The sequence below is a fragment of the Nicotiana tomentosiformis genome, chromosome 3 (assembly GCF_000390325.3).
Source record: "Nicotiana tomentosiformis chromosome 3, ASM39032v3, whole genome shotgun sequence".
NCBI classification, from domain to species: domain Eukaryota; kingdom Viridiplantae; phylum Streptophyta; class Magnoliopsida; order Solanales; family Solanaceae; genus Nicotiana; species Nicotiana tomentosiformis.
In genome coordinates, this window is record NC_090814.1 from 17,753,490 (window position 1) to 17,775,788 (window position 22,299).

At 38.2% G+C, this 22,299-nt stretch overlaps 1 protein-coding gene and 1 long non-coding RNA gene across 2 annotated transcripts; both read right to left on the reverse strand.

The window, feature by feature from the left end:
- Nucleotides 1-8,476: 8,476 nt before the first annotated feature.
- On the reverse strand, nucleotides 8,477-11,143 carry LOC117276439 (uncharacterized). Its single transcript, XR_004506701.2, has 2 exons — nucleotides 10,828-11,143; nucleotides 8,477-9,903 (listed from the first exon to the last, which is right to left on the reverse strand). It is a non-coding gene; the product is annotated as an uncharacterized lncRNA (long non-coding RNA).
- Nucleotides 11,144-19,371: 8,228 nt separating this feature from the next.
- LOC138907427 (uncharacterized) lies at nucleotides 19,372-21,221 on the reverse strand. The gene is made up of 3 exons (XM_070198025.1): nucleotides 21,146-21,221; nucleotides 19,761-20,224; nucleotides 19,372-19,677 (listed from the first exon to the last, which is right to left on the reverse strand). Exons 1-3 carry the CDS (start codon nucleotides 21,219-21,221, stop codon nucleotides 19,372-19,374), a joined length of 846 nt encoding a protein of 281 aa, XP_070054126.1.
- Between the last annotated feature and the right edge of the window lie 1,078 nt (nucleotides 21,222-22,299).

Consider the following 22,299-nt stretch of genomic DNA (forward strand, 5'->3'; position numbering starts at 1 on the left):
AAGAGCTTGTGCGGCCGCAAATCTCACATGCGTACCGCACTTCTGGAAGCTCAACCAGATGTCAAATTAAAAATTCTCTGAAGTTTTTCTCTATCGTGGGGGCTAATCTGCGACCACAAGAGAAATTGTGCAGCCGCACTCAAAAATGTGCGGACCGCACATGAGGAATAAAAATTAATGTCCATGTGAAAGAGTGCGGACCGCACTTGGTATTGTGCGGCCGCACTCGGCCTATTACCCTCTCAATAAATCTGAGTATAAATAGGAGTTTTACATTCATTTTACACTTTTCACCCACCTTAGAATCATTGTTGCTCTACAAGATTAACTAAGGACCCTCTACTGTCAAACACACACACCCATCTGTGCTCACATGATGTAGATTCACTTCATCTGGTATGCTTCACGTCATGTTAATCTTTTGTGTTATTGTCATTTTAGAAGTTTTAACTTCTTTTTAGGCCATCTGTTATTATAGTCAATACATGTGTCCATGTGGGGTATATCCGTACTGGGTAGTTGCTAATACATGATAAAATGGGTTGGGTTAGTTAAATTTTATGTGTATACCATGTTGCCATATTGATTTGAACAAGTAATTGCAAAATCTAAGTAAGAACACTAACTGCTCATTAATATTAGAAATCTGCATCTGCACATGAAGTTGTGTGGTCTGCAGTTGGTTAATTTTCGTAACTGGAAAAGGCTAGTGCATTCTGCAGCTGCACTTTTATTATGCAGACCGCAAAATTATTGGTGAGGCCGCATTTTAGGTCACTGCTATCGGAGACCTGTGTCTTGAAAGAACAAAAGTGTGTACCGCGCTTATAATTCTGCGGACTGCAGATGAATTATGCGGCCGCACTTTGGCCTTCTCACTGCCTTCAGAGAGGAAGTGTCTAAGCCTCTAAACTTTCTTGTCAGAAGTGCGGCTCCGCACTTCTATTCTGCGGCCGCACATCATAAACGTCTGGACCGCAAAACCCATTTTCTATAGCATGTTCATCCTATAATAACCCTATTGTGTCCATAATGTTCTCCCTTGCTTACATGAGTAACTGTGTTGAATGATGACTTACAACTAACAATCCTCTATATTTTGATACAAACAATGGTTTGATCTCGAGGCCGCGGCAAAACTGCCAAGGGTAGAGGAGAGTCTTCTAGGGGTCGAAGCATAGGTGCCTTGCCCCTTAGTGTGCCCAAGACTATTCGGAAGAAAGCCACAACAGGCAAAGGGAGGGGTACAGACCTCTCAGAGTCTAGTTCTTAAGCCCCATTTAGAGAGGCTTCCAAGGGAAACTTCGTGTCTATTTCGGAGGAGCAGTCTAGGACACAGGGAAGAATTAAGCCTCTAGATGTGCCTTCATCATCTCGCAGCACTTCCGAGGGTTTGGAAAGTGATAGCTAGGCTTCCGAGCCAGCTACCCCAGTGTCTTGTGCACAAGATATTCCAGATGATGGGAGAGAGGGCAAAGGTACATCTACCGGGGTTGATCGGACAAAGAAGACGGAAGCATAGTAAGATATTTTTGTGAGCTTGCCTGCCTTTACTGATTTTCAGATGGGATGGTCATTGAGGTCATTGACATATGAACAGCAGTTTTTGTTGAAGGATCTTGATAGATACAACCTTACAGTTTTGGAGCAGTTCAGGACAAGAAAGGGATGGATGTTATTTACTGAGAAGATAGTGGATGTCAAGGAGCACCTTGTCCGTGATTTTTATGCCAACATTTCACAAATTCGCAAAAGGACAAAGGTGACCAAAATATGCAACCTCAAGGTGAAGTTTGATCAGTACACGTTTAACGCATACTTGGGAATGAAGGACGTGGAGCCAAAGGAGTGCCTAGAGAAGTTGTCCTTGAAAGAGGAGGCATGGCCATGGCATGTTCAGACTTTGGCACTGGGACCACCTCCACCATGGATTACTGTTGGGGTACCTATTCTCCAGAGTGCATTGAGCTTTGAGACAAAAGGTTGGCAAACCTTTGTGTGTAGAAGTCTTGACCCATGCCAGAATGAGACCAACATGCATGTTCCACGTGTTGTTTTAGTGGCTTCTATCATGGTCAGGTACCCGATCAATGTGGGTGCCCTGATGTCGGCCAACATTTCTCTAGTGGCGCACCATACTAACACTACTTACCCGTAGCCCAACACTATTATAGAGTACCTCACAGATGCAAAGGTAGTGCCCAAGCCGTTTGATACAAAGGTAAAGCCTAAGAAGCCATTTGAGTGGTACTCGTTGTAGGATCCAAGCAACCCGAAGAAGAGTGCTCAGCCTTCTACTACTGTCGGCCAGTCTGATGAGCCGATAGTGTTTGTTTCTTACATAGTTTATATTCCATCTACATCAACTGAGCCCTCTACTAAGGTAGCAGCTTCTATGCCTAAGCCGCTAACTTCAGCTCCATCTTCAGCTCTATCTCCAACTCCTTCTACAGTCCCGTCCACAGCTCCTAGGGTAGTCCCTACTCTGGTTCTGAGGCTGGTACCCATGCCTACAGGCCCACTTTATGCTCTACGAGTCTCCCAGATATTGATGACTCTCAACAACTGGATGCAGGCATTTACTTCAAAGTTGTTTTGAGATTTATAATGTTGTTGCAAGGCAGTCATCCAAACAGGCATTGTGGGATTCCACTGAGCTTGATGAGACTCTACGCAAGATTTTGGAAAACTAGAAGGTGATTATGGACACTCTGGTGCATCATGGTTCTGTTGTTGAGGGCTTGACCAAGCAGGTCAAGAAGATGAGGAAAACTCAGGCCAGTAAGAAGACAGTGGATAAGTTTGACCTGAGGTGACCCGACTAGCTACAGCTAGGAATTTGCCCTTTGATATGATGCTTGATCTAGACCAGACCACCACAGATCCATCTGCACAGGTTACTCCAGTTTGCCAGTATGAGGAGCCATGCCTTGCCGCCGACACTACTAATGCAGTGCGTGCAATATTCACCACTCTCAAATATGATGATGATATTCAGTTGGCTGAGCCAACATAGGTTGATGCTGCTGGGGACACTGAGATGTCCAAGGATGCTTAAGGAGTTTCTTCGCCCTCTCTCCTTTTACTCTTATTTTGTTAAGCATTGGGGACAATGCTTATTTTTATTCGGGGTGGAGTTTTATTTTATGATACATTTGGATACATTTGGACTGTAATAATTGGATGATTCTGTTTCTTTTTATTTTATCTATCTTTAGTTAGTTATTCCTCTCATTAGCTTCTTCAATTGTTTACTTTTAATTTTGTTTTTGTTAGTAGCTTCTTTTTATGTTAGTAGTTTTTATGTTTTTCGTAGTAGTGTGGATAATAAGCCTTTGTTTTTTTTAATGCCAAGATTCTTTCCAAAGGTAGTCTTTTGTGTGAATCGGTGACTCTTCCCGAGGATGGATAGTTTGATAACTTTATTAAGGGAATGAGTCTGTTTTTGTGTTTAGGTAATAATAACTGTAGTAGTAATGAATAAAAGCCCTAATCAAGTCATTCTCTAAAAATATTTATTCATTCTTCATTTGCCACCAACACACTTAACTCGTGCTTATGGTTTGAAATAAGGTTTTTGGAAGAAAATAGCTCTAGTTAGTGACTTTGACACCCTTGAGTTGACTTTGATAGTTATTGAGTGGTTAATTAGACCACAGTGATCTTCAACTTAAGTGTTGATTCTTGTTCTCGAAATTAATGAAAATGTGCAAACTGAAGGCATGTTGGAGAATTGGACCTTAAAGAAAAATTCTAACTCAAACAGGAGTGTTCCAACTCATAAAGTCAAGAAGGAGTGCACCAGGCCAAAGTGCGGTCCGCATACTAAATGTGTAGCCGCAAAACATGGTGGCACTAATAAGAATTCAAATAGTATAGAGAATGTGCAAAATGACCAAGTGTAAAGCCTTGGAAAAAGTGCAGCCGCAGAAGGAAAAGTGTGGTTGTAGAAGCTGAAGTGCAGCCACAGATGGAATGGTGCGGCTGCAGAATCTCTACACTTGCTGGAGCTAAGAAAAATGCGGACCGCACATGGAATTGTGCGGCCGCAGAACCTCCCGAATGGTATTTTGGTCAGCGAATTTTGGGCCACTATAAATAGACGGGAAACACTTTTTTAGGGAAAGTTTTGTAATAGTTTGAGCTGTAGCCATTATATTTTACTGTTTTGGGTAATTAGTGACTATTTTGGGTTAAGAATTAGTAGATTTATCAATTTAATCTTAGTTATGGCTTTAACTAGTTCTTCTTCTTTGTTTTCTTCAATTTCTACTATGAGTAGCTAGATTTTCTCTAAGGTTGTGACCCAACCCTAGTGTGTAAACCTTATGGGAGATTAATTTAATTTTTGTTTATGATTCGATATTTATTATTTAGCCATATTCGTGCACTAACAAAAAATTGGGCTAGTTAAGGTTTTGGCTAGTCTAATTAAAGGGTTTAAACTAGAGATAGGGAAAACCCGACTTGAGCTCACACCAACTATTTGAGTTGATTTCCAATTGGGCTTGAGAAAGCCAATTTAGGTAAACTCACTCTATAACCGAGAGTTATTGAGTGGGTAAGTTGGAGTTGAGAGTTATAATACACCCTGGTCAATAAAACAAGCATTAACGTGATTTACCTATTAGGTTAGCACCTAGGCAAAAGTCACATCCCTAGGCCTTTTACCCATTTGATAAAAACAACAAAAATAATTACTCGCTTTCTAGCTTTTTCTCCTTAGTTTATTCTTGTTAGTGTTAATTTTAGAAGTAGAAAATAAAATCACTTGTTTGGAAGCACAATTGAGCTATTTTATTTACTCTCATCAAGTGTACACCCTAGAATCCATGTTAAACTCCATGAGGAAATCGACCCTGACTCTTGTTAGGTATTATTCTTCCAACGACCATTTCCATTCACTATTGAGTGTGGATTAGACATGGATCAACAGTCCGAGCGCACCATTCTGATTTTGGAGGACATGTTATGCGCCAGTGCTATGAATTTCAGAGGTTCGTGGGATCAGTTTCTACCGCGTGCGAATTTTGCTTACAACAACATCCACCAGTCGAGTATTCAAATTGCGTCGTACAAGGCATTATATGGGAGACGATGTCATTCGCCAATTGGTTGGTTTGAGCCTGGAGAGGCTAGGTTGTTGGGCATCGATTTGGTCTGTGATGCTATGAAAAAAGTTAAGGAGATTCAGGAGTGAATTCATACAACTCAATCCAGGCAAAAGAGTTATGCAAACCGTAGGGTTAAAGATGTAGCTTATATGGTGGGTGACAAGGTTCTTCTCTAAGTGTCTCCTATAAAGGGTGTAATGCAGTTTGGGAAGAAGGAAAAGTTGAGCTCGAGGTTTATTGGCCCGTTTGAGATCTTGGAGAGAGTTGGGGAGGTTGCTTATAGGCTTGCATTGCCTCTTATCCTAGCAGGGATACATCCGGTATTTTATATTTTCATGCTTCGGAAGTACCATGAGGACAGCTCGCATGTTCTAGACTTCAGCACAGTTCATCTTGATGAAAAGTTTCCTATGAGGAAGAGCCCGTGGCTATTTACGAGCACAAAATACAACACAAAATTTATGCACGCTAGTCAAAGATAGTATACTTAATTTATCATTTCCACGGGGATTGGATTTAAATAGTATTCGAATAATCTTTAGTTAATTACTACCGAGAAAAATTAACACTCGATTAAATGATTATTAAATATGATTAACTACTAAAAATTAAGAACTTATCAATTGATCACGGAAGACAACAATTGAGCAACAAAGAAATATCAATGAGAGAAATAAGGGTAATTGACTAGACAGGTGCAAGATAATTGACTCGGGATCCAATTTTTGGAGTAATTCACCCTATAATATTGTTGATTCTCACGAATTCACAAGATAACTAGATTATACATGAAGTTAAGGTTCCGCTTTCGATTAAACGTTAATTTTAGTAAATAATCCAATTGAAATATGGTGAACAATTGCAACGAATAAAATGATAGTTTTAGTCTAAAGGGTAACTTCTCATGAGTATTTCCCTATTTTCTAATTTGATTGATAATTAAAGAGGTTCTATCAATTACTTAGTTGAATCATAAATTTAAACTAGATCATAAGATAAAAATAAATATAATATAAAGCTCCTCTTTTGATTAAGCAAAAGAATAAACAACTTCACAATACGATTTAAAGCTCCATCAACTAATTCAACCAATAATCAAGAATCGAATTCCTAATCAAATTATCAATACATCATATATGTCAACACCCTAAGTGAAATTAATTCATAGAAATGGAAACATTTATCCCAATAAGGATTAAAAACATAGAAAGCACCAATGCAAATGATTCGATACAAACTCCCGTATTGCACCGATTGTTGGTTGAAGTCTTGATGAATTCTTGTGTCCCCTTACCTTAGTTACTTCTTAAATCTTTTGTAGGTCAAAAGTCCCTTCAAAAAATGTGTTTTTGGTGTATTTATACAGTGTAGATATGGGTCCGGGCGAAACTACCCTTTCCAAGTCGAAACAGGAAATAACTCTAAGGAAATTGAACAAGCGCGTCGCACCCGCAGTGCACCTGGGGGATTTACAGAGAGCATTTTCTGACAGACTTTTCCCAGTTGCAGTGTCGTGTCGCGCCCCATGCAGCGCGATAGTTCTTTAGTGCTTAGAGTGTTCTTCTTTTCTAAATTTTTGTTATCCAGACTTGGTCATCGACCCCGGAACGCGATCTTGGTTTAATTTCTTGGGCTTTTACTCGGACTTCAAAGCTCCAATGTGTTCAATTCAGCTCTCAATTAACTTTTTAACTCAGGATCAATTCTTGCAAGGCATAAAACACGTAATAAGTGCAGATCACCATCATTCAAGCTCAAACACAAGTAAAATACAGTAATTAGAGTGCAAACTACGGCTAAAACACGAGTTTCTAGCCTACCATCAACACCACACACTTAAACCATTGCTCGTCCTCGAGCAATCAATCTGCACTTCACTTAGAGACGACCTTTTCATCAAACAACTTTCTTAACACATCATGCCAACAATATTTAATGGAGACTAAGCACCCCATCATAACAACCTAGCATCAAGACTCAACTCAAAAGCACCACGTATTTTTCATAACCTGCTCACTTACTCTAACACAGAGATCAAAGACTTTACCTTTACTTCGCAAATCACGTGCCCTCAAATCAAAAATAGAGAATAGTTTCACACACAATAAAAATTCAAGAACTAATAGGAACTCAAGATAGAACTAATGCACTCACTATCAGAATTAAAATTCATATACCACAGAAGATGTACCATAGGCTTGCCCATAGTGTAATACTCTACTAATTGAGCTCATTCAGTCAAAGATCAAGTATGACTTTATTTTGGTTATAATTTAGGTTGCGGGATGGGTAGGATACAATTTGGATAATAGTGATTACACCTCTCTCAGCACTTTAATACATACAATTTCTCCTTTTAAAACCCCACATTTGTGTTGAACCAAACTTCAACATTCACAATATAATAACATCAGCTCCCAATTTCTTTATGCACAAATAAGATAAGAGCTACCACTTGCAAGAATCAAATTTTACTTTCTAATACATACACAAACTCTTTTCTTTTAAAACAACTTCATTTTTTTTTAATTCCTTACAAGTGGCTCTCACAAAGTTTTGAACAGTGCACCTTTCTCCATTTTTTTTAGTTCCACTCAAAAATCCAACTATAGCTTCACTCAATTTTAACAAGCTCATAACAATTTCACGTGCTCATGAGAGGTAAAAGGTTCAAACATATAGTCAATTCAAATAAAAAGGGGCCAGACTTGTAGTGTAGTTGCCAAAGAAAATAGGATTACAGGCTCAAATGGGCTAACTAAGATACACCTTAATTAGGTGGGTTAAAGGCATATATCTGGCTCAACAAAGAAATGCCTATATCACTTCTAAGACTGAACAAGACTGCTATTTCGCTTTGCAAATACACTGAAAAAGTTTTAGACATCAACTAACATGAACAGAATATCAACAATAACCTTACACATATTGGCAAATGACTCACTTAGGACCGGATCTATCCCGACTCTCTAGTCAAAAGAGATAAGCATAATCAAAACTAAACAATTTAAGGCACTTATACATAAGTTGAGAACCGAACTTAAGTGTCACAACTAAGTCACTCACCATTAGCAAGGCATACACAATCAAGAAAAATTGCTCCCAAATAGCAACATGACCCACAAAATTAATTTTTATTCCTATAAAAAGAAAAAAATTAACTACACCTGGTTCAAGTAAAACCCTTAAAAAGAACCGTGGCACAAAAATAAATCAAGGGGGAATTATTACACTATCTAAGAAAATAAAATAGAAATAAAAGACATATTTTAAGATTTTTGATATTTTTGTATTTTTCTCGTTCGATTTCAAATCCCTCAAGAAGCCAGTCGACGAAATCCATCGTCGGGAAGAGTCGAAATTGAACAACTATAATTACCAACTATTACATGCCGAATAGAATTCAGAGTTATAATTACAGGCCACAATGCCTAATAAAGCAAGAAACAAATCAAACGAAACTAAATGGCAAATAGAAAACAAACAAATACAAGCAAATAGGAGCACCCCTCACTTATGAGACTGCATTGTCCCCAATGCAAAATAGTAAAACAAGAGTGGAAAAGGTGACGCCCTGAGGCCCTTGTCCTAATCATCATCAGCACCTTCGAAGGTGCCCAAGTACTTCTCATCATCAAAAGGGACAGAGTTCATGTCCTCATCCGGTGGCAGTTGTCCTCTCTCGGCCAAGCCCAACCACTGCTGAGTAACAGTAGATAGGGGATGATCCTGCTGCAGCTCCTCCAAGTCAGTCTCCAATATAGTAGTGCGAATACGCATATCAACAAATAACAGTTGTAGTGTCTCCTCGACACAAACTAACCTCTGGTCCACAAGAACAAGAACAGTAGGGGGTCTATCACAGTTGTGACATCAAAGGCCTTAGTAGGCTATGGCATGGGGATCGTCCTATTATAATGAAACTCCTTCTCAACGTGGTGTGTCCGCAGCAGCCGAGTGATCATACTCAGGTAATAGAGGCAGCGTGCCCCAAATGGGCGCGTTCGAGCCATGTTCTCAAGCATGATCTTGCCGAGATCGAACTTCATTCCGGTTAGGAAGGCATAAATCAGACACACCTTCACCTTTGAGACATCAGTGTCGCTCTGGGTTGGTATAATCTTGGCATTGATCAGCCGTAAAAGAACCCTGGCGGGATGCTGGAATGTGCTCTTCTTCATTTCTTTGTGGTACACATTGGCATCCCATGTCCACATGGCAAGAGATTAGCTCCACACAGCTGGCGCCGAATATCAAGATTGTTAAGGTGATGAAGCAACCTCTGGAACAGCTTATGAGAGTGCTCCGTGAACCCCATAATCCCCATAATTTGATCAATCACCTACGAGAAAAAGGGGATCATCTTGCCTCGCACCTGCACCTCATACACAACATCCAAACTGGCCTTAGGATGCTAGTTGGCATAAAACTTCTTCACTAGGTTCGAGTTCGTTGCATCAGCGGGATGGAACAAACTCTCAAAGCCTAGTGCCTGAATGTTGTTGTACATCAAATTGTATTTCCGGGACAGCTTTCAATCATCTATAGCTACCTCAGGGTCCGGGTTCACTGCAGGAACAAAGGTCTTGTATCAATATCTAACATGAGCTGGGATAGCCCGAATGCCATCCTTGCACCCCGAGACCATGTCAGCATCCGGGTCAATCTTCTACATCTCCTCCTCCACTAGGGCGGGGGGTGGTGCCCTGCCTACCTCCTCTCTGACTACTAGATGCAACCCCAGAAAAAACGGTGTTCGCATGCTTACTGGGACGGCGAGATATTATACCTACACAAGACGAACAAAATTAGCCACGATACTTAGAACACAAATCAAGACCAAATGGGGTGAACACCCCACACTTATGCCATTGTAATGTTCACAAGTATAATGTACACTAGGGACTCAGACTACCCCTTTAAAAGCACGTCACAAGTAATCACCAACCCTCCCAACCCCGAACTAATATTACAACAATACACCCAACAATTACACTATACTATTGTAAATTATAAAATCAAGAAGCTAAACTAGTAACTAAGAAAATAAAATTAAGAACTTATACTACAAAACTACACAAGCTTATAGCATGAATCGGACATCACAATGGCAACTAGTGAAACAATGGAGTGGGCAATCGATTAGCACTCGCGGATAACACTTTACAAATTCTTAAAATAAGAATAGGACTACCCACCACACACTTATCAGCTATCCTCACTTCATTACAACTCAATTAGCTTCTAAATTAGCAATGAAAGACACAATTTATATCACCAGAGCATTTTATCAAATACATTGTAGGCATTATTTTCACCATAGAATTTCAACTCAAATTGGGCTACAATCACCACACAAATATACCACTCACACCACCCAATACAACCACAACATCACAAAATCATAGCAATAGCACAAAGTGCTTCAAATTCAATAAAATAACCTCAAATTTTCGGCCATCATACACCCCCAACAAAAAAGTCATCCCAAAATTATTTCAATATTAACATTGTATACTACAAACCCTCCACAAGCATACGTGCTAACGAAATCCCACCATAAACAAGCCCAATTTCGGCCGTAATGAGAGAAATAACAAAAACAATTATCAAACACAATACCACCTAGGATTAGAGAAAACTAACCTAAAACTACCTAAATACTACACATAAAAACCATGAGAAAGAGAAGAGATGAGAGAAAAGAACTTACCTTGAGGGGAATGAAGATGGAGGGAATGGACTTGAGAAGAAATCAAAGAAGTGAAGAGTTAATTGTGGGTTTGTGGGGTGTGAGAGAGATGAGAATAAAATAATGGGAAATGAAGGAAAAGGGACGGGGGCTGGGCAGAAAAAAAGGTTGTCGTTTAAAAAATAAATTTAGTAAATGGCCAGATTCTTTACACTACCGCGCCGTGGTGTACGGCGCCCCGCACGCTACGGTAGTGAGGATTATAGAGGGCTAGCAATTTTATCAGAGGCCCATGTTTGGCCTGGAACGGCGTAGGGCACGGCGCCCCACGCGGTGCACTAGGCCAAAATTCTAAAAGTTCGATACTTTTTCACTTTTTAGCTCACAGTTTTCACCCAACTCTATTATGTAATTATTTTGTGTCTATTTCATGCTCATACATGTCCAAACAAATATCAAAACTCCTAAACTCTAATAATCCAAATCTACAATCATCTAAACTACTCTACAAAGCAAGAAAAAGTGTTAAAAGCAGTTCTGAATTATAGTCGTCAGTTTGACTCCGTCACTTAGGTTCATTTGATCACGATGCTAGAGGATTGCTTGTCAAATCTTTCAACAAAGAACGATTTCAACCTATTCCCATTCATCTTAAAGCTCTAACTCCCTTTCTCATCCTGAATTTCAATTGCGCCATACGGTGAGACATGTTTCACCACATACAGACTAGTCCATCTTGACTTGATTTTTTAGGGGAATAACCTAAGTCCACTATTGTATAGAAAGACATTGTCTCCTTCATGAAACTCCTTGGGCTTAATGTTGCGGCGAACGCTCATGCAAGTATACGTGGTCATAAAGTAATAAAGTGACTAAAACCTGGTGTCGAACCCACAAAAACTTATGATTAACTATGAACTAAATTAGACTATCCTAATGATCTAAATCAAGATTAAACCCCAAGTGTTTGATTCTAAACTAATTAAACTAAAAATAAAAATAAACAGTGAACTCTAAACAAAGGAAAATCAGATTTTTATGTTATCAATGCAGTGAAATGGGCTATCTAACAATCATATTGTATTCATCAATTGAATTGACTAATTAATTTGTGTGGTTTATTGGTTGACGGGGTTAATATTGCTCATAAAAATCTATCGATATCTTACTCGCCTATTCAAGCTAACCTACCGCCTATATGTCTATAAAGTTAGAATCAATAAGAATGCATTTATAATTCCCATATAATATCCAAGCAAGGCAATTAGCATATGTCTATCCTAACCGCAAATACATTCCCTGATGCCCGGGTTCAAGAACTTACTCTACTCAATACTATATGCAATCTAGAATTTTTCACTTTCTAATTCAACTCTTGATTCGTAGATAGTATTTAATTAGTGATCAAGCCATCAAATAATTAAGCGCAGGATGAATAAATAAACCAATATGATAAACTAATAAATCAAAATTAATATTCGAATAATAATAGTCATGAAAGAACCGCAATCCTAGAACGTGAAGTTTAGCTCCACATAGACATGGAAGCCAAACAACAAATCATACAAAAAAATATAAAACTTACTAGGTTTGGTGGAAGAAATGATGAAACCTGGCCTCTACGGTGACTCCGTGTTTTCCCTTCGTTAAAAGTACCTCTCAAAAAGGTCATCCCCTCCAAAATAGGTTAAGACTTCTTTTTATATGAATTGAGCGTGTGTAGGGCCATCAAAGTCTTGTTTTGAGCAAAATAGGAGAGTGTCCCATCACCCAGCATCCAGGGCAGCTCATCGCGGTGACCCTGGGCCTGAATCAAGTGAGGTTTTGCCTTCAAATTCCTTGTGCCAGGTACGTTCTCTTTAACTTTGCCTCATTATTTGAATTGTATAAACTTTTTTCTTGTCTTCCACTTTGGGGGACAAACACCAAAGGGTGTCCCCCCTTTGTCTCTTTATTTTCTATTCTTTTAATTTTCTTTCTTTTTCTTTCATATTTCATTTAATTTTATTTCAAATCTCTTCACCTTCACATCGCTATATATTTGCACAGTTAAAATATAATATTAAGCATAAAATAATATAATTAATACTCAAAAGATTATTAAAAATATTAGAATACGAGGCAACAAAGGTTAAATATATCATTTTTTTAGTCGAACATCACCACCCCACACTTAAACTCTTGCTCGTCCTCGAGTCAACCAACAATTCACACTATTCTTGAGCACTATATATTTACACATTTGACGCACACTACACCAATGACCATGGTTGTTAGCAACAATTAAATTGTAGTATATGAAATCACTTACACTTCCCTTTACTTATGTCATTCTTCAAAAATATTTACAACAAAGACAACGTGCTCATAACAATCCTAGCCCCAAAAATTAACTCAATGTCACAATGCACTCATGGCTTGAATACCCAACATCATAGAGAAATCTAATAACGTTACATATCCCTCATAAAACCATGTGCCCTCACAAAAAGAACAAGAGAATATGTTGAATCTATACAATCAAATCAAGTGCTCAAATATATTTTAAGGGCTCACATATATAAAACAATATCGCTCACTCTCACAAAAAGAGGTCACATGCATGCAATTGGTACTATTGGCTTGCCCATAATGTAAACCTCTACTAATGTGGGCTCGCTCGATCTAAAATCAGTTTGAAATTTTTCATGATTGTAATGTGTGCTAAGATACGGGTAGGATATATTTACGAATAGTGACTCACCCTCCTAAAAACATTAATACATCACAAAATTAATTTTAAGCATATATTCTTCAATCCCAACTTCAAGTCACAAACAAAATAACACTAAACAATGTTCACTCTTTCTTTAAGCATTATATTAATTTACACTCCCACTAGCAAAAATAAGATATTTATTCATCTATATTCTTTTTCTTTTTCTCTTTTGCAATTTCCACTAGTGGCGTATTCTTTTACGAAACAAGTGCATCTTTTTTTCTTTTATTGGTTCCACTTAAAAGTCACCCCACACTCAGTCCCTTTCTTGCTTCTTTTAGTGCTCATTTTATAATTAAAGTATTTTAAGAGGTAAAAGGATCAAAAATATTAATTATGGACAAAAGGATATAGGCTCGTAATGTGGGTGCCAAATAAAAGTCTATAGGCTCAAAAAGGCTTAACTAGGGATAAATTTTATTTATGATAAGCAATAAAGCTCAAAAAGATCAAAGAAAGCCGAAAATTATTACTCAAACCGAGCATCACCTAAAATGTCGTTTCGACTCACATATTGGGACAGTTCTAGATACAAGTATAATACACGGAATACACAAAATCTCACCACACATGGCACATGATTCACTAAGGATGGTACCATTCTGACTCCCAAACTAATGCAAGTATTCACAAAGCCACGAGATATTAAGCATTAAGCACAAAGTGAACAATAGTCAAGAAAATGAGACATATGCGTCACAAGACATGCTATCCAATCTATAAAGGCATCATACACAATTTCAAAATATAAGGAAGATACTACAGATGCTCTGGCCTAATTATGCTACTATCAAACAAGTCAAAGGTGCCTACGTTCAACTCATCTTTCTTCCTCCATTTTATTACCTACGCCTAATCTACTCTAAATATTAAAAAAACTATTACTACTCAGTTCAAACTACATCCTATGAAAAAGAACAAAGGCACAAAGAAAAACCATGGGGGAATTATTACTACCTAAGAAAAATTAAAAGACATATTTTTGGATTTTTATTTTATCTAGTCTTTTATCACTCAAAAAAGCTGTCAAGGAGATCCATCATCAGAAAAAGTCCAAATTTTTTGATTTTTTTATTTATTTTCCATATTAAAAAATAAATAAGTTAATAAAACTACTACTAAAATACTACACTACTACAAAAATAAAAATAAGAAGCTAAACTCAAAATAATAAATTAATATTTTTTACTAACATACTACTACTAATTATCTAGAGGAATTCTCCCACCCCACACTTAAAAGAGTGCAGTATTCCTAATGCACAAATAAAGTAAAAATAATAAGGGTGGATAAGAAACTCCCTGAAAGGTTAAAGGTCGAAGAAATAGCAGCTCACGGGGTACTTACACTTCTCCCAAGGATAGTCCTTTATGCGGGTACCTCACACTAGCTCCAACCATATGGCTCGCTTTTGCACACTTTCAGTGGCTTTTCTTCTATGCTCATAATCCTACAAAATAAAATAACACTACAAAAATAATAGAAAAATAAAATAAACAAAAAAAATATAAATAAAAGAAAGTAGTAAAGTTGGATTGCCTCCCAACAAGCGCTTAATTTAACGTCGCGGCACGACATGAAATACTTTTTTCTCCACCTTGAACTTACGAATTATACCCCTAACAGTGCATCCAGTTTGCGGCTATGCTTCTTTGGTGGGGATACAAAGATAACCAGGCCAAGTAATAATTTTTTCACTCTACACTTCTTTGTCTTTAGATGAGGAATGTAATTATTGCTTTTTGGCACAATAAACTCAAGAATATAGGTACTCTTATCCTCATCCTTTGACTTCCCCAAAGGCTCAGATGGCTCTATTACTATCTTACTATCTAAACACAATGTGGAAAATGATTGGAATGAGGCCTAATGCATCCTAACTCATGAAGTTTACTACTATTTACATCCCCATATTTACACATACTCAAGTCTCCAAAAGTAATGTTATCTACTCTCTCACATGACTCTGGAGCACTCTTCTCATTATTGGCATCATCTAGAAAAATATGGTCTAATGATTGGTATTCTCGTTTTAGCTCCCTAATTTGGTCTATAAGATTTCTTTTCAGCTTAACACAACTCATCATTAAATTGTTGGACGTTACACAAATCAACCTTTGCACTCAAATCTGCATCCAAGTTATGCACAGCCAAGCCAAAACTGTCAATTTCATGTGCAAGATCAACTCTCGCCTTAGACCAATCATTCACCAACGTTGTTAGAAGACAACGTCGTTCTGCATATTTTCTTAATCGAGAATACCCATCCTAATACTAACCCTTACTCCCATATTCAAATTAATATTTCCATGAAGTCAGGCCACAACAAGCACAAAAATGCGGGCCATAAAAGTCTTCCGTCAACCAAGCGTATTCATCAACAACCTTATCTCCGTATATTTCATCCTCAGATATCATGCTGAGAGAATTAGAAACACACTAAGAGAAAAATTAAATAGTTATAAAAATTAAAATATTTACAAAAAAAAAATTGTAAAGATAAAAGTAAAAGTCTAATTTAGAGAAACAGCAAATTCTATGTCCCTGACAACGTCACAAAACACTTATTGGGGCCGAACGCATACGTAAGTATACGCGGTCGTCAAGTAATAAAGTGACTAAACATCTGATGTCGAACCCACGAGGACTTGTGATTAACTATGAACTAAATTAGACTATCCTAATTATCTAAACAAGAATTAAACCAAAAGTATTTGAATCTAAACTAATTAAACTAAAAATAAAAACAAATAGTGAACTCTGAACAAAGGAAAATCAAATTTTTATGTTATCAATACGATGAAAACGATCTAGGGTCATGGGCTATCAAATAATTGTATTGTATTCTTCAATTGAATTGACTAATTAATTTATCTGGTTTATTGGTTGACGGGGTTAATATGGCTCGTAAGAATCTATCGATCTCTTAATCGCCTATTTAAGCTAACCTAACGCCTATATGTCTATAAAGTCAGAATCAACGAGAATGCATTTATAATTCTCGTATAATAACCAAGAAAGGAAATTAGTATGTATATACTAACCGCGAATCCATTCTCCGATGCCCGGGTTCAAAACATTGCTCTACTAAATCCTATATGCAATCTAGAATTTTCACTTTCGAGTTGAACTCTAGATTCGTAGATAGTATTTAATTGGTGATCGAGCAATAGAATAATTAAGCACATGACTAAATAAATAAACCAATACGATAAACTAAGAAATCAAAATCAATATTCGAATAACAATAGTCATGAAAGAACCACAACCCTAGAATATCACTTAATCATTTTTAGCTGAACATCACTTAATCAAACAATCATGCCACCTCTTTGTCTTCTCCTTAAAAATTCATGCATTTTCATACGCGTCCAGTCTAAACTCCTCCAATTCATTCATCTGCAATAACTTGTGTTCACCTACAAGACAAAGATCAAGATTAAGCAACTTAATTGCCCAAAAAGCTTTATGTTCTATCTCTACATGTAGGTGAAACGATATTCTGTGGACTAACTTGAAGCTGAAGTCCCTGCGGTTCTTTGGAATGCAATTTTATACGCCCAGAGAGCTTCATCCAACTTTACAAACGAATCCTTACGAGAAGCACTAACCATCTTTTCAAGAATTTGTTTAAGCTCACGGTTAGCTGCTTCAACTTTCCCACTAGTTTAGGCATGGTACGGGATTCATATTTTGTGTGTGACTCCATACTTGGACAGAAGCACAGCAAACTGCTTGTTCATTAATAAGACCCATTGTCACTGATGATCACTCGATGTGTCCCAAAGCGGGTAAAGATATTTTCCGTAAGAACTCACACACCATCCGCGCATCATTGGTCTTAGTAGGGATTGCTTAGACCTATTTTGATACATAGTCAATGGCTACTGGGAGATACTCATAAAAATGAGACGATGGGAATGGCCCCATAAAGTCAATGCCCCAAACATCAAAAGTTTCACATACCAGAATTGAGTTTAGAGGCATCTCATCCCTCTTGCTAATATTACCTGCCCTTTGACACTTGTCACATGCAGCTACATACACCCGTGCATCTTTGTTCAAACTAGGCCAATAGAAACCGGCTTCCATGACCTTTGTTGCAGTGCAATTTCTACTATAGTGTCCTACAACTGCTCTATTATGGCAATGACACAAAATGATTGCTATCTCTCCTTCAAGTACATATCTTCGTATCACACCATCTGCACACAATTTAAACAAGAAGGGATCATTCCAAAAATAACTTTTACCTCATCTTGAAGCTTCCTTCTTTGATCACGAGCTTGCGGCAACTATCCACTAGTCAAAAAGTTGGCTATATCAGCATATCAAGGCAATCTTTCAGAGACCGCAGCAATGGAGAAAATCTGCTCATCAAGGAACTCTTTCCTTATTTTCATTGTCTCAATCAGAGGTCTCTCAAGTCGAGATAGATGATCTGCGACTTGATTTTTGTTTCCCTTCCTATCATTGATCTCAAGATAAAATTCTTGGAGCAATAAAACCCACTTCATCATACGCGGCTTGGATTCTTTCTTACTTAACAAATATTTTAAAGCTTAGTGGTCAGTATGCACAATCACCTTAGTGCCCACAAGATATGATCTAAGCAAAGACCACAGCAAAGAACTCTTTCTCAGTAGTAGCATAGTTCACTTGAGCATCGTTCAATAATCTACTTGCATAATAGATAAGCCTAAATATCTTGTCCTACCTTTGACCCAGAACTGCCCCCACAGCTACATCACTAGCAACACACATTCTTTCGAATGGCTGGCTCCAATGATGTGTCACAATAATTGGGGCACTAATAAGTTTTTCCTTTGTCAATTTGAAAGACCTTAGGCACTCCACAACAAATACAAACTTGACATCCTTCGCTAGCAATGCAGTCAACAGCTTGGTAATGTTGGAGAAGTTTTTGATGAACCTTTTATAAAACCCAGCATGTACTAATAATCTCCTTATGCTCTTCACAGAAGTTGGTGGAGGAAGTCTAGCAATTACAACAACTTTTGCTCGGTCAACTTCAATACCATGTGCAGTCACTTTGTGGCCTAGAATGATTCCCCATTTCACCATGAAGTGGCATTTCTCCAAGTTAAGAACCAGGTGAATGGCTTCGCAACGTTCAAGCACAAGCTCCAAATGTTTCAAACATTCATCAAAATCATCACCAAACAGAGTGAAATAATCCATGAATACCTCTAGACACTTCCCATTTAGATCGGTGAATATGGACATCATGCACCTCTGAAAAGTGGTCGGTGCATTACCCAACCCAAATGGCATCCTCCTGTAAGCAAAAATACCTAAAGGGCAAGTGAAAGTAGTATTGTCAACATCTTCTAGGGCAATGGGTATCTGATTGTAGCCTGAATACCCATCTATGAAACAGTAACAACCATGTCCGGCCACTTTCTCAAGCATCTGATCAATAAAGGGGAGTGGAAAGTGGTCTTTTCTTGTTGTATCATTCAGCCTCCTATAATCAATGCCCATTCCCCACCGTGTGACTATTCTAGTCGGGATCAATTCATTGTCTTCATTCTTCACCACTGTCATGCCCCCTTCATAGGCACAACTTGTACAAGACTGATCCATTGGCTATCAAAGATGGGGAAAATCACTCCCGCATCCAACAACTTGATAATTTCCTTGTGTACTACCTCCTCCAAATTTTTATTCAGCTTGCGTTGGGGATGCACCACTGGCTTGCTATTTTCTTCCAGCAAATTTTCGTGCATGCAAATGGATGGACTGCTTCCTTGAATGTCATATATGGTCCAGCTAATGTGCTTCTTTTACTTTCTCAACATCTCCATCATCGTTTGTTCCTGTGCACCTGTCAAGTAAGCAAAAATAATTACAAAAATTTTGTTAGTTTCAATAAAAATATATTTCAAGTGAGTAGGGAGGACTTTCAATTCTACACTAGTCTTAGAAGCCTCCTTTTTGAGTTCCTCCTCATCAACAAATTGATCCTCAATCTCAAGAGCTTCAGCCTCCTTCTTTATTTCAGGATCATCGTCCTCCATTGTGCTAGACTGAGTAATACACCTCTGAAGACTATTCCCCACAAGCTTGTCAAACTTATAATTTTCAGCCAACTAACCAAAACATCAAGCTTGAAACACGAGTAAGTAGATGCCTCATAACTTGGGTATTTCATCATTTTGTTCATCTACAATACCACTTTGTCGTTCCCCACTCTAAGCATAAGTTGCCCCTCGTAGATATCAAGGATTACTCTGCCTGTAAATAGAAAAGGCCTCCCTAGAATTAGAAGAACCTCCTTGTTCACTTCCATATCTACCATAATAAAATCTACATGGAACACAAACTTGTCCACCCGTACTAGAATATCCTCGATAATTCTTTCAGGCAACATGGTGGTCTGCTCAGCCATTTGTAGGGACACTGGTATTGATTTGATCATTCCAAGCTCACCTTCCAGTTTCTTGAACACAAACAAAGGCATTGTATTTATAGAAGCACCAGAATCACAGAGGTCCTTGTCGAATTTCTCACTCCCCAACAAGCATGGTATGGTGAAACTTCCTGGGTCCCCACACATTTGAGGAATTTCATTTAGTAATATGGCACTGCAGAGACCATTGTTGTCTCCTCTAATTTCCTCTTGTTGGACAAGATTTCCTTCAAGAACTTAGCATAATAAGGCATATGAGTGAGCACATATGTGAAGGAAATATGCACGTAAAGTTACTTGAGTATCTCCAACAATCGCCCAAAGCACTTGTCTAATTTTTCCTGCTTCATCATTTTAGGGAATGGCAGAGCAGGCATGTGTCTGTGCTCTTCAATATCCTTTTGTACCCCCACTACTCTGACCTTTCTGTTATTCACTCTTTTGCTCCTCCACTGTGTCAGTTTGCTTGCTTACCACTTCGAATTTAGTTTTCACAACTAGTTCAGCCAATGTTTTGTCACTTCTCAAATATACAACTTTGATTGTTTTCTTTAGGTACTTTTTTGTGTTAAAGGGTAGAGTCCCATGAGCCCTCTCAGAAAATAAGTTTGTAATTTTCCCCATCTATCTTTCTAAATTCCAGATGGTTGTGCCTTGTTCCCGGATGGCAGTGCTCTAAGTCACAAATTTCTCGTCTGATTTATTTATTGACGCCTTTATGAGATCTTTCATACTAGATTGATTTCACGATTGTGGTTGGTATTGCTGGTACTGATGCCTCGGTTGGTTCTGAGAACCTGGAGGTCCTTAACCATGTGTTCTAGGATTATTTTACTGCCACAAGTTCAAACTCCCACTACGTAAACTCCAAGAGAAACCTGGATGTCTTTGTCCCATAGAATTTTAGTTGTTTGCACCTTGGTAGTTTCCTCTATTATAGTTTCCCACATCGTTAACTTCCGAAGATGAATCTTAATACTCATTTGTCGGGTGTCCCATTCAACAAAAGTAACATGCTGCTTGCGGTTCACTCTGTACCTTGGCTAAGGTCAATTTTCTTATCTCTTTTGCCATGATGTCTAGTTAGGCTTGCATTGATGTGCTAGATTCCACCTGGTGAACCCTAATAGATTTTCTTCTATCATTACCCTCAGCAGGCCATTGGTTAGCATCCTCAGATAATTCATCAAGGATTGAGACAATGTCCTTTGGATTTTTCTTCATTACTGGACCTCCAACTGCATTACTCTAAGTTCATCGTGAGGAAGGTATAAGTCCATCCCAAAAGTCCTGGAGTTACATCCACAACTCGATTCCATTATACTGACATCTTCTCGCTATCTCCTTGAATCTTTCCCAAGCTTCGATGATCGTTTATGTATCCTTTTGGCAGAAGTTGTGTATTTCCCGTCTGAATTTTCCTATTTTTGCATATGAGAAGTACTTGTCAAGAAACGTTTTCTTCATTTCTTCCCATGTTCTGATTGACCCAGTTAGTAAGCTTCGAAGTTAGTGCTTCGGGTCCTTAAGTGAAAAGGGGAATGCCCTTAAGCAGACTGCATCTTTGGACATTCCATCGTACTGGAAGGTGTTCATTATTTCCTTAGAGTCGATCAACTGAGTTTTAGGATCTTCAATCACCTTCCCTCTAAATACACAATTGTTCTAGATGGTTTGAATCAAACCTTGATTCAACTCAAAGTTGTTTGCTGCTATGGGTGGAGGTCTGACACTTGACAGTCTCTGATTGTCGACTGTTCTGGCATAGTCACCTAGTGATCTCCCAGGCCTAGGTTCTGCATTTTCAAACTGGTCTTCAACCAGAGTCGATTTAGATTGAATCTTCGACCCCCATCCTCTTCGACAGTCTCATCAGCAGCTCTAAAGGTTGCTTCAGCTGCTAACCGTGCAACTTGTTTTCTCTGTTGTTCTGCCTCTCTTGCAGCTAACTCTACTCCAGCATCATCATTCTTTTCCATGTGTTCTTGGGATGAAGGTTGCCCCAAAAATATTTCGGTGAATCCTCTTTCTTTTCTCAGTTGTCGCAGGTGTTTCTCCAACTCCGATTCAGAGGGTAACACTTCCTTTGAAGAAGATCGAGTCATATACCGGTTAAATTCGTATCCTACACACAAGTGAGAAAATGTGAATACAACAAAGTAAATATGGTTCCTAAATTAGTACCAAAAATTATTTTGAACACTATTAATTGCCAATCCCCGGCAACAGCGCCAAAATTTGACGAGCGCAAAATACAACAAAATATTTTTGCTCGCTAGTCAAAGATAGTATAGTTAATTTA